Here is a 23,374-nt window from a genome sequence, read left to right as displayed (position 1 = left end):
TTCTAGTAATGGCCACTGCGTACTATCCAGAAGAGCCAACACAGCCTCTCTTAGGAGTCCTGCCTTTTACAAGAGAATTAGTTAGTGGTTAGTTAAACATGACTAGTGTTTTGGTTTTTTCTTCTATATACACTCTCCATCTCATCTTTGTTTCTTTAATGTGTAAGGCTGTATTCTTGCAAGTGTACATGTTCTGCATGTTTACCCTAGAGCTCCATTTAAAAAGGACAAAATGTAAGGTAATCTGTAAAATTCTGTGTGTAGGATAATATTATAGGTAATTAATGCAATGTCATACTTTTTGTGACGTTGAAAAGATTTATAGGAATTACTGATTCTGAGTGCTAGCCAGAATTCTAATTCATGTCAAATATTATGACAGTGATGGAGCAGCCCGGCAGAGATCTTCATATGTTCCCATGGGTACTCACAATTTGCTGTGTATCTAGGAGTCTTTCTCTGGGAGACAGATCTTATAAAGAATATTGATGTTACTTCAAGCTCTTGCCAGGAATACAATGCAATTACAGATTTATTTCAAAATTATAGTAGTACAAACGTTATAAGATCTGTCTTTTTGGATCTCAAATCATCTTGAAAAAATGACAAGTCAACTAACCACATAAGATTCTTGTTAACATATGCAGGTAGCAAATAAGTGCTTAAAAAGTCCAGCAAGAGACAAACGTCATTCTAATTTGTATTTAGTGATTCATCATAAAAGCAGTTCTCTGAATGTTGGTGTATTAGAAAAGAAATGCAGATGAAAAAGGAATTCAGAATTCAGAATAACAATCTGTTTCAACATGAAAAGGAAAAATAGATTATTTCTATAATTTGTGGAAGACACCTTCCATGTGCTATTGGAGTCAATGCTACCTTCCTGTATTTGGACTCAGTGGTAAATATCATACTTCTGCTGTTAGACTTCCAGATCCAGCTTGCACTGTTTTTCCTGTTTGTAAGTAGTATTGACTTGCAGTTTTGATAGGTGTGAGGACGGGAAGGTGTTTGAACTTGGCATTAAGAGCAGAGTCGGGTTTAACTCAGTCCTCACTGCTGTGCTGAAATTCCATCTTAGTAAAGCAAAGAAAGAATGTATTTCTAGGGGCACTTAATTCTTGTTACAAAGTTAACAAATAAGGAAAAGTAGAATTCTTCCTGTGAAAGAAAACTGGAGTGAAAGTTGAACTAAGTGTGGAGCACTCAATGAGTGCAGCCAGGACCGTAGCTTACAGAATACTCAGGAGAAATACCATCATGACAAGCAAGTACATGTCATACAGGAGCGTTTATTTTCTGAAATACTTGATCGTGACTTTTTGAGAGCTGAATTTTGGACACTGTGTTAGCTTTCTGATCACTGTAGATTCCAAAAAAAAAAAATAATCTCTTTTTAATTTTACAAACTATAGGAAAAGTAAGGAAGACATTTTAGTTGAAATGTAGTTTGTATGAATATTATAGGTACACCATTAAAGAGAGAAGTGAGAAACCTGTTGAGTTGGGTGCTATGTGAGACCTGGTGCTCAAGGAAAGAACAGGATACGTGCTTGGCTAATTAACAGAGGCGGTAGCTTCTTAAAGATGTTTGCCATAAAGGGATTACATCTTTATTTTAGTTTCAGGTTTTAAAAGTGAGCTAGATAATCAGTCTGGAAATAGCCATTTTACATGCCTATCACTGGAATTCTGGTTGAAATACCAAATTACATGAAGAAGATAATTTAAATATTTGGATTAATTAAGCAAAGAGGAATTCAAACAATTCTGAGACCTTGACATATTTAATCCCAATCTTTTTATCTGACTATGCTAATTAGAGTCCACAATAACAGGAGGGAGATTCTGCCAAGTTATATTTTTGCCTACTGTTTTTTGTAAGGAAAGTGATTGTTAATTCGCTTGCTCAGTCAGTGAATCACCATTTGTTGGCAGTACATCAGTGGTAAATTGAGTTTGGTTTTTTTGGCTGGCATTCATTCTCTGTAAGTATGGCCATTAGTGAATTTTTCTACAGTGAAAATTTGCAAGATAAAAATGTATAATGAAACTTATTAATTTATATTTGATTTTAACCATTTACACGTCTACTGCTGATAACACTCCAGATCTGCTGTTTCTCCTGGACCTAAAAAAAATCTAATATTCCTCTCTCCTTAGGAACCTTTTAAAGCTATAGAAGAATGGGTTAGCTCATGTTCTATGTCAGAAATTAAGAAATGACTGTGGCAAGCAATATTCATGCTAGTTATTATTAGTTTTTATTAATGGATTAAATGGCATAAAACATTTTTACCTTTAAAGTTGGTGTTAGAGTCTGAAAGCATTTATTTCATTTTCAAGTAGAACCAAAAGTAGAGATGCTTGCAACTATTTCCTGATTTTGCATAAAAAATCTTAATTCATATAAATGTGGATTCTCTTCCTTTCATTGGAAGTTCTAGATTTGCATTGTCCAGGCAAATTAAATCTGTGTAATGTAAGAAACTGTACTGTCCAATGAAACTGATTTACCTTCCAGAGACTTTCTCATGATGATAGAAAGCTGTTTTCATAATGATAGAAAACCTTTGAGGTAGTCAGATTAAAAGTAAACTTCTGGTTCTGAAAGAGGGTAGATTGGCTCTGGATATTTTAAATTTTCTGCATAACCTCAGATAATCACAAGGTTTCTCTCACTGTTCTTCTAGTAATTATTAACTATGTCATTGAGTGATTTAATGGCTATAAACTATACAACACAAATAGCTTATGGAAAATAAATATGCAAAAATTAAGTGTATGGTCAAACAGCCATGAGAAAAGACAACATCTTTAAATCAACTTTTTAAGATATAACAAGTAGTGGTAGTTGTTTGCAGTTGCCACTCAAAATAATTAACTCCAAACACCACAGAAATATCATAAATCATACTTAGAGAAAACCTTTAACTAAGATTATGAAACAGTTGCCTGCATAATAAAATGGCACTGAGGGTTCAGAATTGAGGGTGCTTTGGAACCAATTACATCGTAGCAGATTCTTGGGGGCACAGAATTGAGAGGAAAAAATAACAACACATCTTTTTCTGCCTGTGAATTTATGGATTATGGTTGTAAATTAAACACGGGGATAAATAGAGTTGTGGGCTTGAAGTTTGTTTTGTTTTTTTTTCATGATTCATTCAGTTTTTTAGATAGAGATCTTTATGTTCTTATCTAATAACTACTATTGTAACTATATATCTATCTATCTATATATATCTAATAACTACTATATACTAAGCACCAGCTGACTGCAGTGAATACTGGATGAGATCTGTGATAAGAAGTTATTTCTGTCGTTCCCAAATTTTTACTCGCATCCTCATATTGTTCTCTAGGAGAAAAGAATAAGAGAGCCATTTGTATCTCAGGTTTGAGATGAGTTACTATACAAACCACTTATTATTATTGCTGCTTCTACTATTAGTTGTGATGAGTAAAAGATGAATCAGGTAGCCTCAGGAAAGCTCCCAAATTATCGAATTGTTTCTGATATTCACAAAAAGGAAATTGGATTTGTCAGTCCCTGAAGTTTTCAATTTAAGCAAGAAAATTATTCACTTTGTACACTGAATATCTGCTTCAGAGAACTGATACATCTTCCTCAAAGTTTGTGTGAACTTTACAGTTTGAAATGAATTAATATGTCTCAGACAAGCAAGTGAAATCTTCATTAACTTTTTTTGGCAGAGCTTGCCACTTGAGGCACATTGTTCTTCAACCAGTGTTTTGCAGTGAGTTAAAATGGCAGAAAAAGTGTACGTAGATCGGAAGTGAGAGTCATAACTCAGAAGGAAAAAAAGCACCTAGAAATAGATTTTTCACTTTTATTTCTCATATTCGTGCACTGCTATCAGAAACAGTATTTTCATTCATTATACTATGATTTAATGCCTCTTCATAGCACAGCAGAGTATTTGGAAAATACCTCTGTAAGCCCAAGTAGCTGACTAGCAAGTGACTCTTTCAATGAGCTTGAAAATAAGTGTTGCTTCTATTCTGACAGTATCCTGAGCATCTGCTCATTTCAGGATTCCCAAATCTATCCCTCGAGCTTGATGCTCTAGTATTTAATTCCACTTCTAAATAAAAATGATAAGTCAATAATGATAAAGTCTGTGATCATTTCATCTTTCTAACATCCCATACTTCACCGTCAGAGAGGCACAACTTACTCCAGATTTTGCCTTAAGCTCTGGTGCTTATTCTAAGTAACACTGTAGCTTTAGGCAAAATATTCTTAGAACTTGACTGAAAGCCTATCTGTGACCTTTTAAAAAGGGAGCTGTGACAGTGTTTGAAAGGAGGAGAGCTCATACAGGACCATTAATTGAGACAATGTGTTTATGTTCCCAGATAACACACATGGCCTTGGGCTTCAGCATAAATATTTTGGTCCTTATTTTGAGGGAAATTATACAAGGACTGCTGCAGTTATACTGTAAAAGCAGAATAAAATGTGAGAGAGATTTTAGGAATTCTGTTAGAACAGAATTTGGATTTCCTGTGGAGTTAGATTTTTTTCCAAATATACTTGCTGACATACAGCCAGCTGCCTTTCTTCATATACAGGCAAAATTCTTTTACCTCAGAAAGTAATGCGTAGTATTTGGTGAATAGCTGATGAGGTAAGTGAATTAAATCCCATTGTATTTAAGTGCCCTCCAGTTATTCTGGTTTGTTTTTTTTTCAGAAGTTCTATTTTTTTTCATGAAGGAAAATGGAGAAATATACCAGGAGCCTCTAAATCGTTAATTTACTTCAGCCGCACAGGCATCAAGCTTAAGATTCTTCTGTAAATCCTGGAAACCTACTCTGGTAGAGTAGTTCCTCATATCCATCTTGTTTGTGTTGTCCTGGAAGAACAGGATTGGACTTTGTGTGCAGCGCATGGCTGTGTTCAACAATCATTAGCAAGTGCTTTTGTCCAACAAAAGGGCTGTGTGTTCCTTACTGAAATGAGTAGCAGTGTGCTCCACACTGGATGGTTTTCTTTGAAATGTCTTGCCTAAGGTGTTCCCCTTTTAAATTGAGAAGTCCATGCCAGCATTATTATTTGCACTGGCATTTTAAAATCAGCCTATATCAACATTTCAAACTGTATGAACTCGAGTCTGTACGAACGTTTCCCCTAATATGATTTATTCCTGCCCCCTGTGTTTACTACAGAGCACAAGCCCAATAAGGAACTTTAAGAATTCAATTTAATCCTTGATAGAGATTTCATCAATTTTATCATTACAGGTCTACATCTAGAGCTTGTTAATTAGCCAGGGCTCCCTCTGGATCTTTGCATTTGCATCATGCATTAATATTTTAAGGCTGTCTTGGGTCTCCTCCATCAGAGTATTTAGTTTTAAAACAAATGGCTAGCTTGCATACATCTAGTATCAATGATCTAATAGATTCAGTGAGTGCAAATAGATTCAAGCGATGAGCCTTAGATGGTTATCCAACATTCAGGATTTTTGATGGTTCATTTGGAATTAAACTGCTTTTTTATCTCTGGTTGAGTGAGCTTTCTGATGCTTTAAAATCATGTCTGTTTAATTTGTATTAGTTATTTCCTTCTGCAGTCAGGTAGCATTCTCCACACACTCGCTACAATACCTCTCTGACACAGCGTTAGTTTGAAAGATTTACTTGAATTTTAGGTAAATGAGTGAATTTAGAGAAATTGGAATTTACTGTTGGTTGTTGATAATAACTACTTAGGATTCACCCTGGTGTCAGTGAATGCTGAGCTCTCTTTACTGTGAGGCAGAAATTAAACTTCAGCCCTTTTTAAAAATCATTTGAGTGCAAACAAACATTTGGTCTGAGGCTTCAGTAAACTGCATGCTTGTGTCTTTGTTTTAATTTCCTTAATGCATGTGCTCTGTGGTTGTGTACTCTGAAGAACATACATTACACTCTGAAGCTGTCTGCGCTTGTTACATCAGGATCAATAGATAATGTACTACAGAGGCATGCTAATGGTAAAGATGAGGGCGGAAACAACAGCAGCTCGCAGGGCTCGCTGAAGGGAAGATGATGAAATAGCAGTAGGGAGACTTTGCTAGGAGGTAGTGGGTCACCGTTGTTTTCAGGTTTGCTATGCAGATGATTGAGAAAGGCCATTTGTTTTGGCTCAGTTGTAACATATATTGTATAGCTACTAAGTTGAAAATAATTGAAAGTAGTTCTTGATATAGACATTCCTCTAATGCTTTTAAATGGAAATCCTTAGTCCCCTTAATGTACAATAATCCTGTTAATCTCCAAACATTATATGGAACTGTAGATCAGAGAGGTTGGGTTGTTTTCATAACAGCATGATTGGCTCAAAATTGTAACCTTTTTTTTTAGTGTTCTGATAAGTCAATCAGACTGTACTCAAATGTGTTAAAATGAAATTCAAATGAAATATACAGTTGCAGGAAATAACTAAAGGTCATCTACACTGCTGTTTTTTATCATAGTCTTTAAGAAGATAGTATTCTTATAGAAAATAAACTACTAAAATTTCAAGCCATCCAGTGCAGTAGAAGACAGCAGAAGACAGCAACTGTTAGTATAATAGATGATAATTATCAGTGTTTCATTATTCTGTCAACATGCAGATGCTTAGAGAAACAGAATATTTGATTAGAAATGTGAGTGCTGGGGAATGCTCCTTTGATACTTATGTCTTAGTAGCATTAAGATTAGGAGAAAAATACAGCTTAAGGAAAGATATTTAACTTGTTACCTTTCCTTTGCTTTAAATAAACGTTTATCTTTTCTTAAAGCCTTAAGTCAGCTTATTATTTTTATTATTATTATTGCTATTTATTTTTATCAGGCTTGGTCTATAGCTGCGTAAGGAATATTTTATCTTTTTTAAAAATACACTCCTCACAACAAATCATTCTAATTTCTCCTTCCTTATGATTTTTGTATTTATTAATAGATTCAGCAGTGAATAACATAGTATCTCCCTCAGTCAATTTACAGATTTCTTTAAATTTCTTCCTTTTCTTAGCTTTTGAAACTACTATTTCACAAGTAAACTTGTCTTAAGAACATTGCTGGAATTGCTGGTCACTCAGCATCTCTGAAGATCTTAGCCTTTACATAAAAGATCAAATCAAAGGCATGAACTAAATAATAATAAGACAGGAACATTTTCTATTTTTCTACTAATTATTTCTTCCTCAGTAACCCAACAATCTGTCAGTGTAAATTTTGTATTGTATGGGGAGCGAGTTCATTGCAGAACATGTGAAGGATGTTTGGTCATGCTAAATTATGGAAGATCTTATTATAAGATCATTCTAGTGATTTTTTTCTAATTATTGTTCCACAATCAGAAATATAGGTAACAGAAGTTCTCAGAATGAAAATAGGCAGGCAGATAATTTCTTTTTCATATTCCAATTTTTACATATCAAAGAGTAAGTGAAATATATCATAGAGCAAATATATTGCAGTGTAAGTGTGCATGCATGGCTCTCAGCATGGTTCTTTACCTTCTTAGGCCTAACACTGCCTGGTGCACAATTTCTACAAAGAACTATTAAATGGGGTTTAATTTTGCCAGGGATCCATGATTTTGTTTGTTCAGCTGTTTATACCATAGCTGCAATCTGAAACTCACTGAGTATATTCAAGATAGCAAGCCAGAAAATAAGAAAGGTTGGGGCTATGGATCTGGGTAAACCCAGTGGAAGTGTTTATTTTTCCTCCTCCTTCAATGCATCATTGTAATATCTTTCAGTTTATGCTTTTAAAAATACATTAAGTACTGAAAAGATATTTAGAGCTGTATGGAGCATTATTTGTGACTTTAGAAGGGAAGAGGTCTGGCTGTCTCCTGGGGGAAATTAAAAAAAATGGCTTAGGAAATTAGAACTCACCTAGTCAGAGCAGCTCTGTGTCTGAGAAATCTGTGACAACCATGAAACCTGGGGCTTGTACACTGATGGCATGTGGAAAGCTCTGAGCTTTGAACTCTGAGTTCTGAGCTTCTGTGACCCTGTGGATAGAACAGTATACCGGGAGTCAATCAAGAGGTTATTTTCAGCTCCCAGCTCTGCTTCTAACTTGCTTTTTGCTGCTGCATGATTCATTTCACATCTCTGAACCATAGTAAAAGCAGACTGATTCTCGGAGGTAGTGATACTTAAACAGTCAGGGGAAGACTCGGGGACTTCGTGCCTTTGCAGACTGGGTGTTTGGTAACATGACTGGCTTCGGATAGTTTCTGGTTATTAATATCCAACCACTTTTGGCCTAGCCAACTAGGACAGCCTGGGTTTTGATTATATTTTGATTATATAGTCTCTTTAGTCAGACTAGGCAATTTAAATACCGTTGAAATTGTTTTGATTCTTGAAAGTGGGGCTAATGGTAAAATATATTGGCTAGTTGCTCTGAATTAAGTCCAGAGTGGAAACAGTCAATTTCTGTTGACAAGTTAGTTGTACACTGAGCTTAATTGCATAATTAAGTGATGATCATTTAAGGGAAATATAAATGAATTAAATTCTTCAGAATTCTGGAGTAGTTTGAGATGAGGTCTGTGGTGATTGATGAAACATTTCGGCTTTTCTTAAAACTATTGGCCCTATCTTTGCTCTTTAGAGGACTGAGTAATTTCTCTCTTTTCCTTCCTGTAAGGATAGAGAAGTGAAACTACAATCTCTGTTGGAAAGACTGGAGTGATGCAACACAGAATGAGTAGCATTGCTGAACCTGATCATCATGGAGTTAGAATATAGTGAAATATGTTCACTGTATTTCTATCTCTGCATTTTATAGTATGAGAATTCCTTTAGGCATTTAGAACTATTTACAAACCACAGCTATTTCGATGGTATAACATATCAGCTTCTTGAAAACGAGGTGAACTTAACAAATTCTAATCCTCTTGCATACTTAGCCAGCACAAAGCATAAAAGAAATCATGCAGTTCTTTGCAAGTCTCAAATTGTCCCTATTTTATACTAATACTGATTAATTTATATTTCGTTAAACCTGTATTTCACAGTATCTCAGTATGTTTGTGACAGCTGACACTAGTGTTCATGCTGCTAAATACCTGGAAGAAAAAGCTTGAGTACCATTAAATCTGGGAAAGTACTGTTTTTTATGGAATCAAAAAGCAGTTTACATCGTTTAATTACAAATGCAATCATTCTCTGCTCGGAAATAGTTTGGATTAAAAATGAGATTGAAAAATACACACTATACACTCAATTATTTCAGCATATTCACTATGTTATTACTGTATGATCATTGCTGGGTGTTCATCATAAAGTGATGGTATCATAAGATGTTTTCTGAATATTACCATAAATAGAAGTGTCACACTGGATATTGAGTCTGAGACAGTAGAAAATAAAGTCTTTGAAGTTACTTTATGTGCATGCTTGACAGCTTGATTTTATCAGTGCCAACAGACAAATTATAGGAGGACATCTCAGCTTGATGAGAATAGGTGTCTGGAGTAGATGATAGTTTGGAGAAAAGCAGATACCATAGTGATCTGCAATTTCCTAATTACTTTTATTAAACTTTTAAATTTCTTCTATTTTTCAGATAGTGAAATTTTTGGAACTGTTGATGGCCATGCTTGTAATTTTAGCTTTAAATACTTGACTGGTCTGAAATTCTGTTATCAAATGCAAACATACCTGCTTGATTTTTACCTTCCTTACCAAAACCATTAAAATTCCTTGCAGTTTGTACTGGGTGCCAGCAACAAGTTAATGGGGCACGTAACTTCAATTCAGGTATAGAAGGGATAAATGTAATTCAGTATCGTATGAAAAGCATCAGGAATCAGAGAGACTGTCAGCAGACAAAGGTAAATGAAGAAAAGGTCCAGTAAGAAATTTAAGCTATATAATTTTGCAATACCTTCCTTTGTATTTTTTACCAGTTTGATGGATATTTTGCCTCTGAAATGTTGTTCATTCCCGTGAGGTCTCCTTTGTTATAATGACCTTACACTGATGATCATATATAAAAATGAAAACACAAACAAACAATGACTTCAAAACATGCATGTACTGCTTGATGAAAAAGTCAGCCTTGAACAGGCAATACAGGCTTACAGTTGTTTGATGTTTTGTAGTTCTAAATTAAACAGTTTTCATCTGTGAAGTAGAACGGCACATAATATTGTACTTAAACATCTCCCAGCAAGCAGATACTCTTCTCCATGCTTTCTTTAACCATTGGTTTACCAGTTTTGTTAGGAAGTTTTCTTCAAAAGGCCAAACTCACTTTACGCTTTTTGAGTGTTAAAATAGGACTTTTTTAAGTATAGCACTTCACGTTGCGTAGTCAAACTTGAATTTTCCTTGGCTCATTAGAAACCTGAATTTAGCATCAGAACTGAGCCTTGGCTAATGTCCATTTGGTCTGCACTTTTCCCATAACCACCAAGATTGGAAAAGACCTTCAACGTCATCTAGTCCAAACATCCACCTGCTACCAATATTTCTCCACTGAACCTCATACTGTAGTCCCACATCTACATGTTTCTTAAACGCTTTTGTAAGCACTGTAGTGATCACAGTTTTCACTGCTCCCCCATGGATGAAAAAGGTCTTCTCATGCATGCAGGACAACTGCAGGCACTTGAACTGGAAAATTCTTTGAAAAATGTATGACTTATCTGAGAGGCATTTGATGTTTGTGAAATTGTAATAATTACTTTCAACGCAGGACAAAACTCAGAATTCTCTTAGAATTTCAAGATACAATAGTTTTGTGAGAAAATACACAGTACCTTGTAGGAAATTTCTATTGGGGCGATGGTGATCCCCTGGTGTCTCTAGTGACCTGTTTGAGAACCATATGCACTGTGATGAATTTCAGAAGAATTGTAGATGATACTAAATTCCCTAGAGGTGTTCTTTGTCCTTGATATCTTTAAATAAACACTAGTTTTGTGAGAGGCTTTTGTTATCTGCTATTTTCCCCCTGGTGACAAGACAGTCCTCTGAAGGAAATGTCTGTTCTTACAAGGAATATTTTCATTTTACTGCGAAAGTACTGAGGATCAAACTATGGAATCTTCTGGAGAGGTAAATGCATTCTTAATGTGACTTACTTTGTTTCAGTAAAAGTTTTCGTGTTGCCATTAAAAGTTAATTAACAGCATTTGGATTTTTGATATTTTAAGTAAAATCTCATACATGTTTACATAAATATATGCATAAGCTGTAAGCAAGTAATTAAGGACCCAGTATCTTATTTTAAATACAAAATGAAAGCAGCAAATTTTGATCACTGTCTGAGAAGATTTCTTGAAGTTTTAACCATTCTTAACTTATTCTAAACACTTGCAGACTATGTCTAAAGATTGGTTGTTTTTTTCAGCATTCCTACTTTACTTTGTTATATAAATGTTGCCTAAATATGCTGGCAAGTAGTAGAAATATCATCAGATAAAGCTGGTTAATTGCATTTCAGTATCTCATACAGCATCAAAGTATCAAAGATCATCATGGATTTTAGGTGTATTTTGAACTTTACCATTATTGGCAAAAGAGAAGTAAAAGACATGCAAGTGCTTTGAAATGACTGCTTTGCACAATGCTAGTTTACTGTGTGTTAGTTAATTAACTACCCCATACCTTTTTAAATGTCTTTATTATGTCCATAAAATGATGCGGGTAATCATGATTGCATTATGCAAATAGATATCTCTTCTGGTAAATTTAGTAGTGTGTAAAACTTAGGTTACTTATACCACAGCTATTCACTGTCTATGGCATGTTCCTTATCAGTAGAACATTTAGATTTTCTTATGCAGAAAAAGAATGAATAGATATAATTTATAGTGATGCTTACGTACATATTGAAATCATGACAATTTGGCAGGACTCAAAATTTGGGAATTGTCAATGCAGTTACTTTCTATCTGTGATGGTGGGCAGGACTGAGATATCAGGTACTTTGTGTTGTCTTTAGTTGATTTGAAAAGTACCTTAAGTGTTAAATAGGAAAGCATGGCATAAAATGTCCCTTATAATTTCATAAACACCTTATTTACATTAACGTAATATGTATGATCAATCAGCAAAGAAAGAGAGCAAAGCAGGATGATTATATCCAAACCAGTAATCAGAGGGGAGAAAACAGAGGAGTGTGCTTGCAATAGAATTAATATAATTCCTAGAAACTGTGTGCTTTTTTCATCCAATTTTCATAGAGCAGGCAAAGAGCTAATAGTATCTTTGAGCTCTCAGACCTTCTAGTAATTCATTGTTGGAGTGTGGCAGGATTTAATGGGTGAGAGATGCGTACTCATGACTCCTTTGCAATGCACCTTCGCTAGCCTTTCCTGTCTGTTGATGATGATTCAGCTTAACATATTTGCAGTAACTAAGATGCTAATTTGTTGCCTTGTGACGAGGATCCCTTTCTTCTTCATCCCCACGGACTTTCTCCGCACATTGGATGTGTTTGTGCCATTCCAGCTGAGCGCTGCTTGATATAATACAGTATATCTGTTGGGCTTTTTTCTGCATTTTTCCATGGTCTGTGATTAAGTTGATAAATTCTGTAGCTGTTTTCTTTTTAGATAATCTGACTTCATCTAGATGGTCTTATAGCATGTTTGCCTTGCACCAGTTACTACCCAAGTAGCTATTCAGTACAAGAAATAGAGATTTAAGTATTCATGAATAATAAGCTTCTGTGCTGTGGTTGCGAAGCGGGCATTGGTGGCACCTTGTAGGAGCAATTAGACATTCTTTATTTGTCCTGTTGAAAACTGCTTGGACATTAAAATCCTAGCTGCTTTGAAGACTGATTTAAATTTCATCTGTACTCACTAAAAGAAAGGTAGGTGACCAGAACTTACTGTCAAGTAAATGTCTCTAGATGGAAAGAGAATTGGGGAATTAGCCATTGGTTTTTTATTTTTGTTTTTAATTTAGGTTTTTACTTATGGCAGCATCTTAATGTAGCAGTAAAAGGTATTATGAATGCTTAACTCTAATCAACAGAAAAATGATGTCTGCAGTGAAGTACCACTTTATTATACTTTAAATGTTTGAGGTCTATTTTATAACATTAATACAAATTAAATGTATTTTATGGGCCATATGGTACTCTTTCTCAGATTTGTAATATGAGCCAATAACGTGATGCTGAAAAACAAAATGAACTCCAGAGAAATAAAATTACCCAATTACGATTAGCATACACATCCTTGCACTGACATGTACCACTCGATGCTTACTCTCTAACCACATGGCTTTCTTTCCTTCCAGCATAAAGGGAGGGCTGACTGACACAGTAGAGACAAGCCTTAGAAACTATGAGTGATCTGAGTAGTGCAATCGTGCATGTTTTACTGCATAAAGTATTCTAGTTTGTCTGCTCTGCAAAAGGGAGGGAGTTGTTACAGAGCATGTTGCTGATTGTTTATTCTAGATGTATTTTTAAAATAGTCCCACTACCTAATTACTCCCATCCCATTTCCCCTCATTCCCATGCCTCCCATCATCCTTCTGCACACTAAGAGTATCTCATTTTTGCATCTTATTCCACTAAATGATTCCTTAATATCTTTTCTTATACTGAATTATTAATGAATAATAAGAAAGAGAGAAGTGGAAGCAATTACTTGCGTTGCCAATTCTTTCAGTGTCTTAATACACTTCATGTTATTGTGATCTTCTAGCCTCCATGATCCATTCTTTTTGTTCAGACTCCTTTTTCATTTTTTTGGTCTTTTTACCTCATCTAATGAGGAATGCTCAGTCTCCCCCATCCCCAGAAAACCACAGTCCTTCAAATCACAACTCTTGTTTACTTTGATTTATTATTGTACATAGAATATATGGCATACTGTATGATGTGTTGTTGTTCTTGCATCAACTCAGTTGGTAGTTTGCCCCTACTTTCCCCAAATTTAACATTTCATGGATGGATTTTTTTTATTAATTGTATGATATTATTATTTGTTATCTGCAAGTTCATTATATTGGGAAACATTGTATTTGTTTGATGAATGCAAAACATTCTGAACTCCACAACTGAAAAAAGAATGATTGTGTAGCAGCCATTAAAGATCTGTGGGCATGCTTCAAAAGATACCTCTAATCTCCTGCCCTATTTGGAAAATTTCACATGCCTACTGAAGGATTCTTCTTCCTCTCCTACCATTTCAGCTAGATGTGACTTTCATTGTCCTTAGAAAGCCTCAGACATCTTGTAGTGTCCTCTTTATTCCCTGTTCCAAACACTGCATCATATCATCAGTAGAAAGATTTGTAGACTCACTACCAGGTATAGAAACACTAAGGTTGGAAAAGACCACAAAGATCACCTCACCCAAAGTAAGTATGAATCAGCTAAAACCTGCCTGCCCTGTTGTAAGTTCCAGCCTGTTTTTGAAGTGCTTTGAGCAAAATAGTGTGTAAATCATATGCTGATATGAGTTGTTAAGTGTCTGATTGCAAATAAATAACTGGAGCTTTGATTTGTTTGTTTTTCAGAGTCAGAGCATCAACTGTGTGGAAAAGACGGAATGTCCAGGATCAAATGTGAGTTCTGTGCAGACACAGGGAGATTCCGATTACTTCATCAACCATCTTGGAGTACCTGCATTGCTGTTTTCTTATGAGGATATCAACACATCAGAGGTAGTTACAAATAAAAATAAACAAACTGCAAATAGCAGAAAGCTAGAATAAGGTTTTCTCAATTATATCCTCACATGCCAGATGTGTTCTTGAAAGTTACAATGGTACAGGTTTTTTTTGATCTTCAGCAGATTACCACAGAACTTCAAAGCTTCCGGTTTTATAGGACTACAATATACAAGCAAACAGAGAAGAGTTTAGAACAAAGAAAAAGCAGGAAAAAAAACTACAGGACAGTGTGTTAACAACCTTAATATTACTCATAGTATTATAGGTTATTTGTGATCTAACCCAACATAGAGGAAATAAGTTCTGATGTGTATTTCTATTTCTGCAAAGCAGGGTGAGACAGCCTTCAAAATTATTTTTATATGCATCTTCGTTCTATGGGCCAAATATGCCTCTCTAATGTATGTATTGGTTCTAAAGATCTTGATTGCACTTGATTGGAGTCTTCATGTTCTTTTATTTGCAGACCAGTTTGAAATTAAATAAGCATAATCTGCTTGGAAGGTTTGTCCTTCCTTAGGCATAACTTCTGTAGGTTATATTTGCTCCTGGACAACTCAGACTTAGCCTGACCTGGTCCGTTGGCATTACCTGTTTTGAAAAACAGCAGTTGTGAAAAAGGGTGTGTGCTTTATTGTAAATATAAAATGTACAGACTTCATATTCCTCTTTTTTTGTTCTTACGCTGTACATATTTACGTATGTGCACATGTTCCAAAATTCACAAACAAAGCTGGAAGTTAGTAAAACTGGAGCAGTTCCTGACACTGTATGCTAATATGCTTCTATTTCACAAATGCAAAACAAAGCAGAAAGATGCCAAATGTTGAAGCGTTATCATGAAGATGTGTAAATTAAAGTAAATGAAGTCAAGAATTGATACAAATAAACAGTCTTTCTTTGTTTCTAAACACCACTGCACCTATTAGGCAAAAAGTATTCCATTTCAGGTTAAACACAATGCAAAGTCTTTAAGGAAAATATGAAGGCAGAAGCTCTATGAGTGCAATGTTTGTGACAGGCTTGTCATCTGCTGCACATTTCTGTTGTCACTTAGCAGCTGTTCCGCATAGTTTTCATTCCAGATCTGCTCATACAGGATCTATAGAGCATGAGAAAGAATCTGCAGACGTTAGTATATCAAAATAATGATTCTTTCCCAGCAGCATTTCCAATACGATCACTGAAGGTTCCTTTGGCTAAAAGGAAAAAGTAGTTTTTCACATTCAGTTAACTTTGCAGCTGTACATTTTTTCTCTCAAAATGATTCAGCAATACAATTAAACTTGTAAAAAAAAAAAATTCATATTTGCTTAAACAGAATTTGATTCTCTTTCAAAATGCAGCTTTTGTCCTCCTTGCAAATTCATTTCCTAGAATGAAACTAGTTGTACATTACTTCAGTTTTGAAGTTGATGTATTTCTCAGACCACAGGATGCATTGACATCATGAAATCTATTTTATGTGAGAAGTATATCTGCTTAGCAAAATTTGAAAGTTTCTGCTGGCAAGAAGATGGATTTTTTTCAGAAAAGTGAAGTTTCACAGAGTGATTAAATTTGGATTCCTTGCTTTTTGTTATTCATTGTACTGATTATTACAAGTGCATCAAAACATGGGCTCAGTGCCTCATGTAGTTTGTTATATTCTACCAGACAAGGCATTTGGGGACAAGCTGAGGATTCTGTTTCCTGTATCAAGCAGGGATGCTACTTTTGTAAGGCAGACAGAAACTATGCTGGGTTTACAGCTGAATTAATAAATATTATAGGAAGTTCTCTTGTGCAGGTAAATGACTGAAAATGGTCTGTTGAGGTACGGGGAGTGATTTTTAATTGTTTACTTCCAAGCCATTCCACTTTCTAAGTAGTGCCTCGGGTTTGTATGCTTTATTGCAAAGATTTGTGCTCAGGAAGACAGATTCCAGAAAGTGAATTTGATGTGTTTTTCTAGACTAGGTTGCTTTTTTCTGCTGTCCCTTTCACTGCTGTGACCTACTCAGGATGCTCTTTTATTTTGGAATATAAGCTAGTTGTTTACTTTACCCACCTGTCAGATAGCATGTAGTGTCACATAGAAAAGACACTGTTTGTATAAGCACTATTCTATGTGCAGAAAAAAACTCTGGTTTAAAGAAAAGTGGTTTGAGATCCGTGCTTGGTAGTCTGTCTACAAAGCAGTAGTTATAGGTCAGCATTTGCAATGCAGTTCTTACACAGCAAGTGTAATGCCAGTCCTTGGAGGGGAGGTTGTAAAAGCTTTGCATTGGTAGGAACCTGAGGTGTAAATAAGAGGAAATAAAAGCTGCAAGAGGAAATGTTCAGACCAGAAGAGTAAGTAAAAAACTTGCTTGAAATTATCTAAGAAGTTGAAGCGGAGCCTCAGGGAGATTAAATCTGCATGGCAAATGCCTATGGTCAGATCTGTAGACTAGTAAAGTGCATTTTAAGTACACTTGTATAGAAAATGTACCAAGTGAAATCGAGTTCACTTATTTATTAGTAGAAAATACACAGCATTTTGATCTGCCAGTAAGAGGTAAGCTTGAAAGAATTTTTCGGGTGGAAGAAGATATAACACCATTTCCAGGAATTGTCTTCAATTGCTGAAGAAAGCCTTCCTCTCCTAAACTCTGACACACACGGGTTTTACCTCTGTGTGAGGGCCATGTTCTGATTTCCAGATGAGGAATGCTGATCATCTTTTTCTGATCCTCTTAGTCCGAAGAGTTATGCTTTTCAGACTAATGATTAATTTCCATCCGAGTAATCATATAGAACATTACTTCTCTCTCTGGAGTCACATTTCACCCACATGGATTCCACCAAACCGCTGCACCTCTACTGGAAAAGTTTAACTTCTTTTTGCAGTTTAACTTTTTCCTTACCTTCCTATTTTTCAAGTTTGCATAACAGAATTCATTTTTATTATGTCTTTCTTAGTAGTTTATATCGTACCTGCTCAAGTACAAGAACATACGTAAATCATAGAGACTGAGTACTGTGGCTGCCTAACATTTGGGTACAAGAGAAATATAATCTGGATTTGCTGTGGTTTCAGTTAGAGATTTGATTGTTTCCTGAGCATTGGAAAGGAAGCACCAGACTGCTCAGCATTTTGAAAACCCTTCTGGTCGTTTGCAAATATAAGCTGACACTGGAGCTTTTCTTCTGTTTTGATGGAGTTATTTTGAGCTCTTTTTCATGATGTAAATTGACTGTTTCTGTCCCATTTCTGTGGCATTGTAGACTACAGTTTCATGAGGCATCCAATTTTTTTTAATTAGAACTAGATGGTTTTCTGTGTTATCTGCATAGTATTCATCTTTCTCAGTACATTCCATTTCATAATGATTTCTGTTTGATAACAAAGAATCTTAAATCCCTTCTGCAATAATGTGGCAGATTGCATGAATGTTAGCATTAGCATTTTGTTTTGAGAAAACACATTAGTGCACAAAGCAAAACCAAAAAACCCTAAACCTAAAACAACAACAAAAAAACATATTAAAATCCCCTACCTTCTGTTTTGTGAGTTTGGAATTTTTTTTGCTATTTATTGATGGACACATATTTAGCATGAAATATTTTATGATAGCTGTCCAAGTTTGGATTTGCAGGGCTTACAGAACATTTACTTTTACACCTACACCATAAAAGTTGTTTTCCGTATCTTCAGTCAAACTTAAGTACAGGCATGAACTATAAAAATTACCTGTCACATTTTCGCAGACTAGACCAAGATAGTGCAATACCATGGACCACTAAGCTAATTTAGAAGAAAAATGAAAAGAGGTTTCTCTATAGAAGGCATTTGTATGTAATATATGTAGAAGAGTTTAGAATTTTTGGCAGTTTTTAGATTGTATCCCCTTTACAGAGAATGCATAATGATTTTTATTTCTGTTGAAATATGCATAACTTCTTGAAGGTAACTTTCAGCTTTCATTAGAGACCTTAAAAGTGATTTTTTCCCACACTGGTGTAAAACAAAGACCACTAAATCTTAACTCTTCAATGAATATGGTTTCTTGATTGTGTTTTTACCATCGATTTCCACTTCCTCCTGCTGCCCCCACTGCTGCCCTCTTTTCTTTTTATCACTCTTCAGCGTAACTTCCTGCAGTTTCTTCGTTTCAGTATTTACATGCTCAGGCTGATATATCATGCACTTAATTCAAAACAAATCAAAAGCTCTGCAAGATTTCTTTGTTACCACAAAAGAAACAGAGGAGCTGTCCTTGATGGAGAAAACTTAGTCTAGTTTACTGAGAAATGACTCCCCTGTTTCGTGCTGCTTTTATCTCTTTCGTGTGTTCGTGTTAGTGTACAGGGAGGGCTGAGGCAGTATGGCGTGCTCAACTGCGGTGTGTGTTTTTAAAAGAGTGAGCTGGAAACTGGTGTTTACACCTGTCTGTCATGCATGGGAGCAATACTGAACGTCTGTAAAGTGGGGGGTTTTGGTGCCAGTAATTAGGAGCTCTATTTAATATATGCTGTGTGTCCTTTAGCTTTTTCATTTCCTTTGTGTGTGTGTGTGCGTGTGTGTGTGTGTCAAATGAAGTTCTGAATTGAGCATACAAATTAACAGAATTCAGGTGGCCCAGAGTGGTGGCAGTCTGTAAAGGTTCAGGACTTCCTCCGGTCGTCTGGATAGACAAGAATGGGAGCATATCACAAATACCACGTGGTAACTAGGTTGTTCTGTTTGTTGTCATTATTGAATCACTGATCTTCTGAGTCAATTCCACTTATGACCTTGACTCTATATTTATAATAATTAATTTAGTTCAATAAAAGTACTTAAAATTGGCCTCAGTGAATTCAGTTTAATATGAATGAAATTTGTAGGAAGCATTCAGAATTATTTTTATTTTAAAATTTGCAACTGCGTTATCTATCATGCCATCATAGTTAATTGTGTAGAGTAGTTGATGGCCACTGACAATTTCCGGGTGAATACCTACATCCATTACCATTATAACCTCCAGCACTTTATTTCTTCAATTTCACACAATAGTGAAAATAAAACTCATTTCTGCCCATCACTGAGCTACCACCATTTCTCTGACTGCTGGAATTTATCACATGCTACTGTTACTTTGAAAGAACAGCTCTCTGCCTGTGTATCTGATAAGAATGAACTTTATATATCAACAGCACTGAAGCAAAAAAAAAAAAAAAATAAATCTGTGAGAAGGATGAATAATCCCCAGTGATGGACACAACTTCTGTCTTCCAGCTATGCCAGCTTAGCTGGAACTTACCTGAGCAAGTAGTATGCATTTCATGTTAAACAGATAAACACTGGTAAGAGTTATTCTACCAATTCTGTCCTAAAAGGATCTTGTCAAGCAGTATTTATAAGTATAAATATATGTATGTACAACAGAGATTTTTTTAACCTCACAAACTCTGAGTAAAGAAATCTAACTGCACACACATGCACTTGTATCTGCCTACCTGTATCTAAAGCAAAAATGATTTGTCTGATCTGTGATATCCTTTACTGAGAGCCATTTTTGTATTGCTAGTGTGGTTCCATGGTCAAACAGCTACAGTGCTTAAAATCAATTTTTATGATCCAAAGTTTCTGATTTCTATATTCTTAATGCGGGTTATCTCAGCATTATGTATCACATCATTAATCTTACTGTTACTCCATAACCACATAATTCTCTCCTTTGCTTCTGGCATGTCCTCAAGACACTTTCCAGACAGGAAAGAATTTTGATATCTTAAGATTACAGACTTGATGATCTATAACTGACCAGGCTCTTCTGGTAATTTTTTTGCCATCTTTCCACTGTTAACATTTATACATTTATATCCTTCTGGGCTGAGTTACACAGCACAATTAATCTAACATATCCAAGTGTATGTATCCAGAACTTCAGTTACATGCATCACAGCACCATTTTCTTGGAGGGATCATAGCAGAGTATATACAAAAGCATGGTCTATATTTTTTTTTAGCCTTAGCTTAGTTCTATAGCTTATCCTTGAATGTCCTCAGAAGAGAATTAGTGCCAGCTTTTTTGCCCTTCTATTTCAGAGACGTACACCAGCTTTCCTGCCTAAGTAGAAGCCAGGTTTCCTCTTTTTTGTCTAGACTACCAGAAAGTTTGCATATTTGGGAGCCTTTCCAGCTAAAATTACAAGAACATAACTTCCCTCCTCAATTTCCTGTTCCTTCTTTCCTACTGTATGTTAAATCTTTTAAGATTTAACAAAGATTTGCAAAGGACAAATGTTTACCAGCCTCAGAATGGCAGGCTGCTTAGGAACTCAGGATTTTGATTTTTAAAACTGTCAGTGCAGTTTGCTGCTGCATTTAGTTGTGGGAGATTTTATGAAGTTTACAATAGAACTTCAAGGTCAACAGGGAGAAGCAATTGAATGTATCAATGTAAAGAGAGTTTTTAGTTTTGTTTATGAACAAACTACAATGTCTAATAAAATGTAGTCTAACCTGTTCTCAGGACATCATCCAGGGACTGCTTTTGACAGTACATCTGAGCCATGGCTGCTTGTGTTTCTTGCCCTTCTCACTCATGAGTTATGTTGTCTTTATAATAGCCATGCTCTTAGTTATTTATACCATATTTATTCTGACTAGTACATTTCTCCTTTTTCCCATCTGTCTTTTGTTTATAGGAGTGCTTTTCATTTTCTTGATACACGTAGAGTTTATTCAGCTTAGTCCTCACAAGTTGTACAACAGTTATACAACAGTCCATCTCTTCACTTGCATGCAAACGCTGTTAAATTTGGTAGTGAGGTGCTGAAATTAAGGTTAATGACTCTGCACTTCACAAGACAAAATACATTTGACATTCAATTGATTGCACAAATTGTTTTATTTAAAAAAAAGAATGAATGTTTAACTATTTAATGGCATCAAATAGAACCTATGTTATTCCACCAATGTTAATGAAACTGGGGACGTCCTCATCATTCGGATGCATTACTTTGCTCCAACTGTATATTTAGACTCACAAATCTTAGTGCTTTGATATCCCAGACATTCTACAGTGCATCCAGAAGAGGGGAAAAGATCTTTGCATAAAGCTTCTGTACAGAAGCAGAAGTGCACAATTTCTTTAACATTTGCACAGCATGAATACAGGTTTGTTGCTGTAAACTTTGCCCTTACATGTTCTGTTACAGGCTCTTCATTCTCTTGGAACTGACTAAGGACTGTTGAAAGTCAGTGGAAGAAAAACAGCCTGGATTTTAGCAGGGTCAATAGGATATGGGAAAACGTGAGAAATTTACTTAGACATCAATAATTGCTTCTGTTTGATAACTTACTGGAGCATCTAGCTACTGAGAACATATTATCTATGGATGAAAGGCACCAAGTTATCTATCTTCCCTGGAGAATGTGTTCCTTTCAGCACAACATTTTGCCATTGTTGTGAGTGATAAATTCACTAGATCAGCTAGACGTCTCCTGGCAGAGTATCAGGAGTACTTTTCTACTGGCAATCCAGTTGTTTTGTTTTTTTAATAACTTGAAAACAAAAAAGTCAAGATCACTGAACTATCATACAACCTTGAACTGTTATTTGAGTCATTTGAGTTATTAAAGTCAACTTGTATTTTTATTGATAGATGCAAGTAAGCTCTGATTTGAAGACTGTTTCTTCCTTAGCATAATGGTTTCATTTTTCATTAGACCTATAGAAGAACTGATCTTCCTGTTCGGGGTGATCTTTCATGAGGTTCTAGATTTCTGCTGTTTCTTTCTATTTACGGTACTGATTCTGCTTCTGAAGCAGCCAGGGAAGATTTGAGAAAGGAATAAAGCTATGCAAGTATCCAACATCTTAAAAGCTACTTTTTCATACTGCAATCTTATAGCTTTACAGTGATTATTTCAATTCACTTACAAATGCAGGGAAGAAAACATTATGTTAAAGGAGATGAAAGGAAAGTGCTTATATTCCTTTCCTGTCTGATGACTGTTGGCTTGAGTTTTTTTCTGGCTCCAATTGGTTTGAATAATAAAGTAAATTGTGCAGCAGTGATTGAAAGTCTGCTGCTTCTGTTTTCTGTGCAGCCTGGTTTGGCAGGCCTTGCTTATTTTGTCCAGCATCTGGTGACATTGCAAGGTCACTGCATATTTTTATCAGAATGAGGAAAAAAAAAATTAAGTTGGTCTTCTTTCTTTACTGAAAGTTCTTTAGTCAACTGAAATAGGGATATTATTAAAGAGAAGCTCTTTGTCAGCCATGTCCATTTTTGCAGAATAGGATCATTCTCACTTGGAGATTTTTGACACAGTAATTTGTGGCAACCAGAAAAGTTTACTTTACGAAAGTAATTAAACAACATGCATATTTTAAATCTTTAGGTTTGTTTAGCCAGTGAAAGACGGTTTTTAAATCTTAATCATTCATGGATTTTATGGGTGAATGTTTAATTCGATGTTAAGAGCATTTGCAAGAAAGGGAAAAGTCAGACAGTTAGTAAGATGGAGAGGCACGCACTCCCTTTTGTGACATCTTTGCAGATTTAAGGGCCTTTATTAGTGCGAAATCCTGTATGCCACACCTTAATGCCTGGTATTATTTCATCAGTTTGGTTTAAACCACGTATTTGAGAATCATACTTTGGCTTTGGTATGTTCTTTGTGACATGATCCACTATTTCACTAAGTCTATTTAAAATGTAATTAAGTGCATTGTGCCTTCTCAAAAAAA

General features: G+C 35.4%; 1 protein-coding gene across 1 annotated transcript in view; it reads left to right on the top strand.

Annotated features, from left to right (window-relative positions):
* The window catches only part of NAALADL2 (N-acetylated alpha-linked acidic dipeptidase like 2), a 291,771-nt gene that overhangs the window by 209,194 nt on the left and 59,203 nt on the right, over window positions 1–23,374 (top strand). The window contains exon 10 of the mRNA XM_010716883.3: window positions 14,511–14,657. Coding sequence (XP_010715185.1) covers window positions 14,511–14,657 — 147 coding nt within the window. The remainder of the gene's footprint in view (window positions 1–14,510; window positions 14,658–23,374) is intronic.

The sequence above is a fragment of the Meleagris gallopavo genome, chromosome 11 (genome assembly GCF_000146605.3).
Source record: "Meleagris gallopavo isolate NT-WF06-2002-E0010 breed Aviagen turkey brand Nicholas breeding stock chromosome 11, Turkey_5.1, whole genome shotgun sequence".
Lineage (NCBI taxonomy): Eukaryota > Metazoa > Chordata > Aves > Galliformes > Phasianidae > Meleagris > Meleagris gallopavo.
This window is presented reverse-complemented; position numbering and strand designations above follow the sequence as displayed.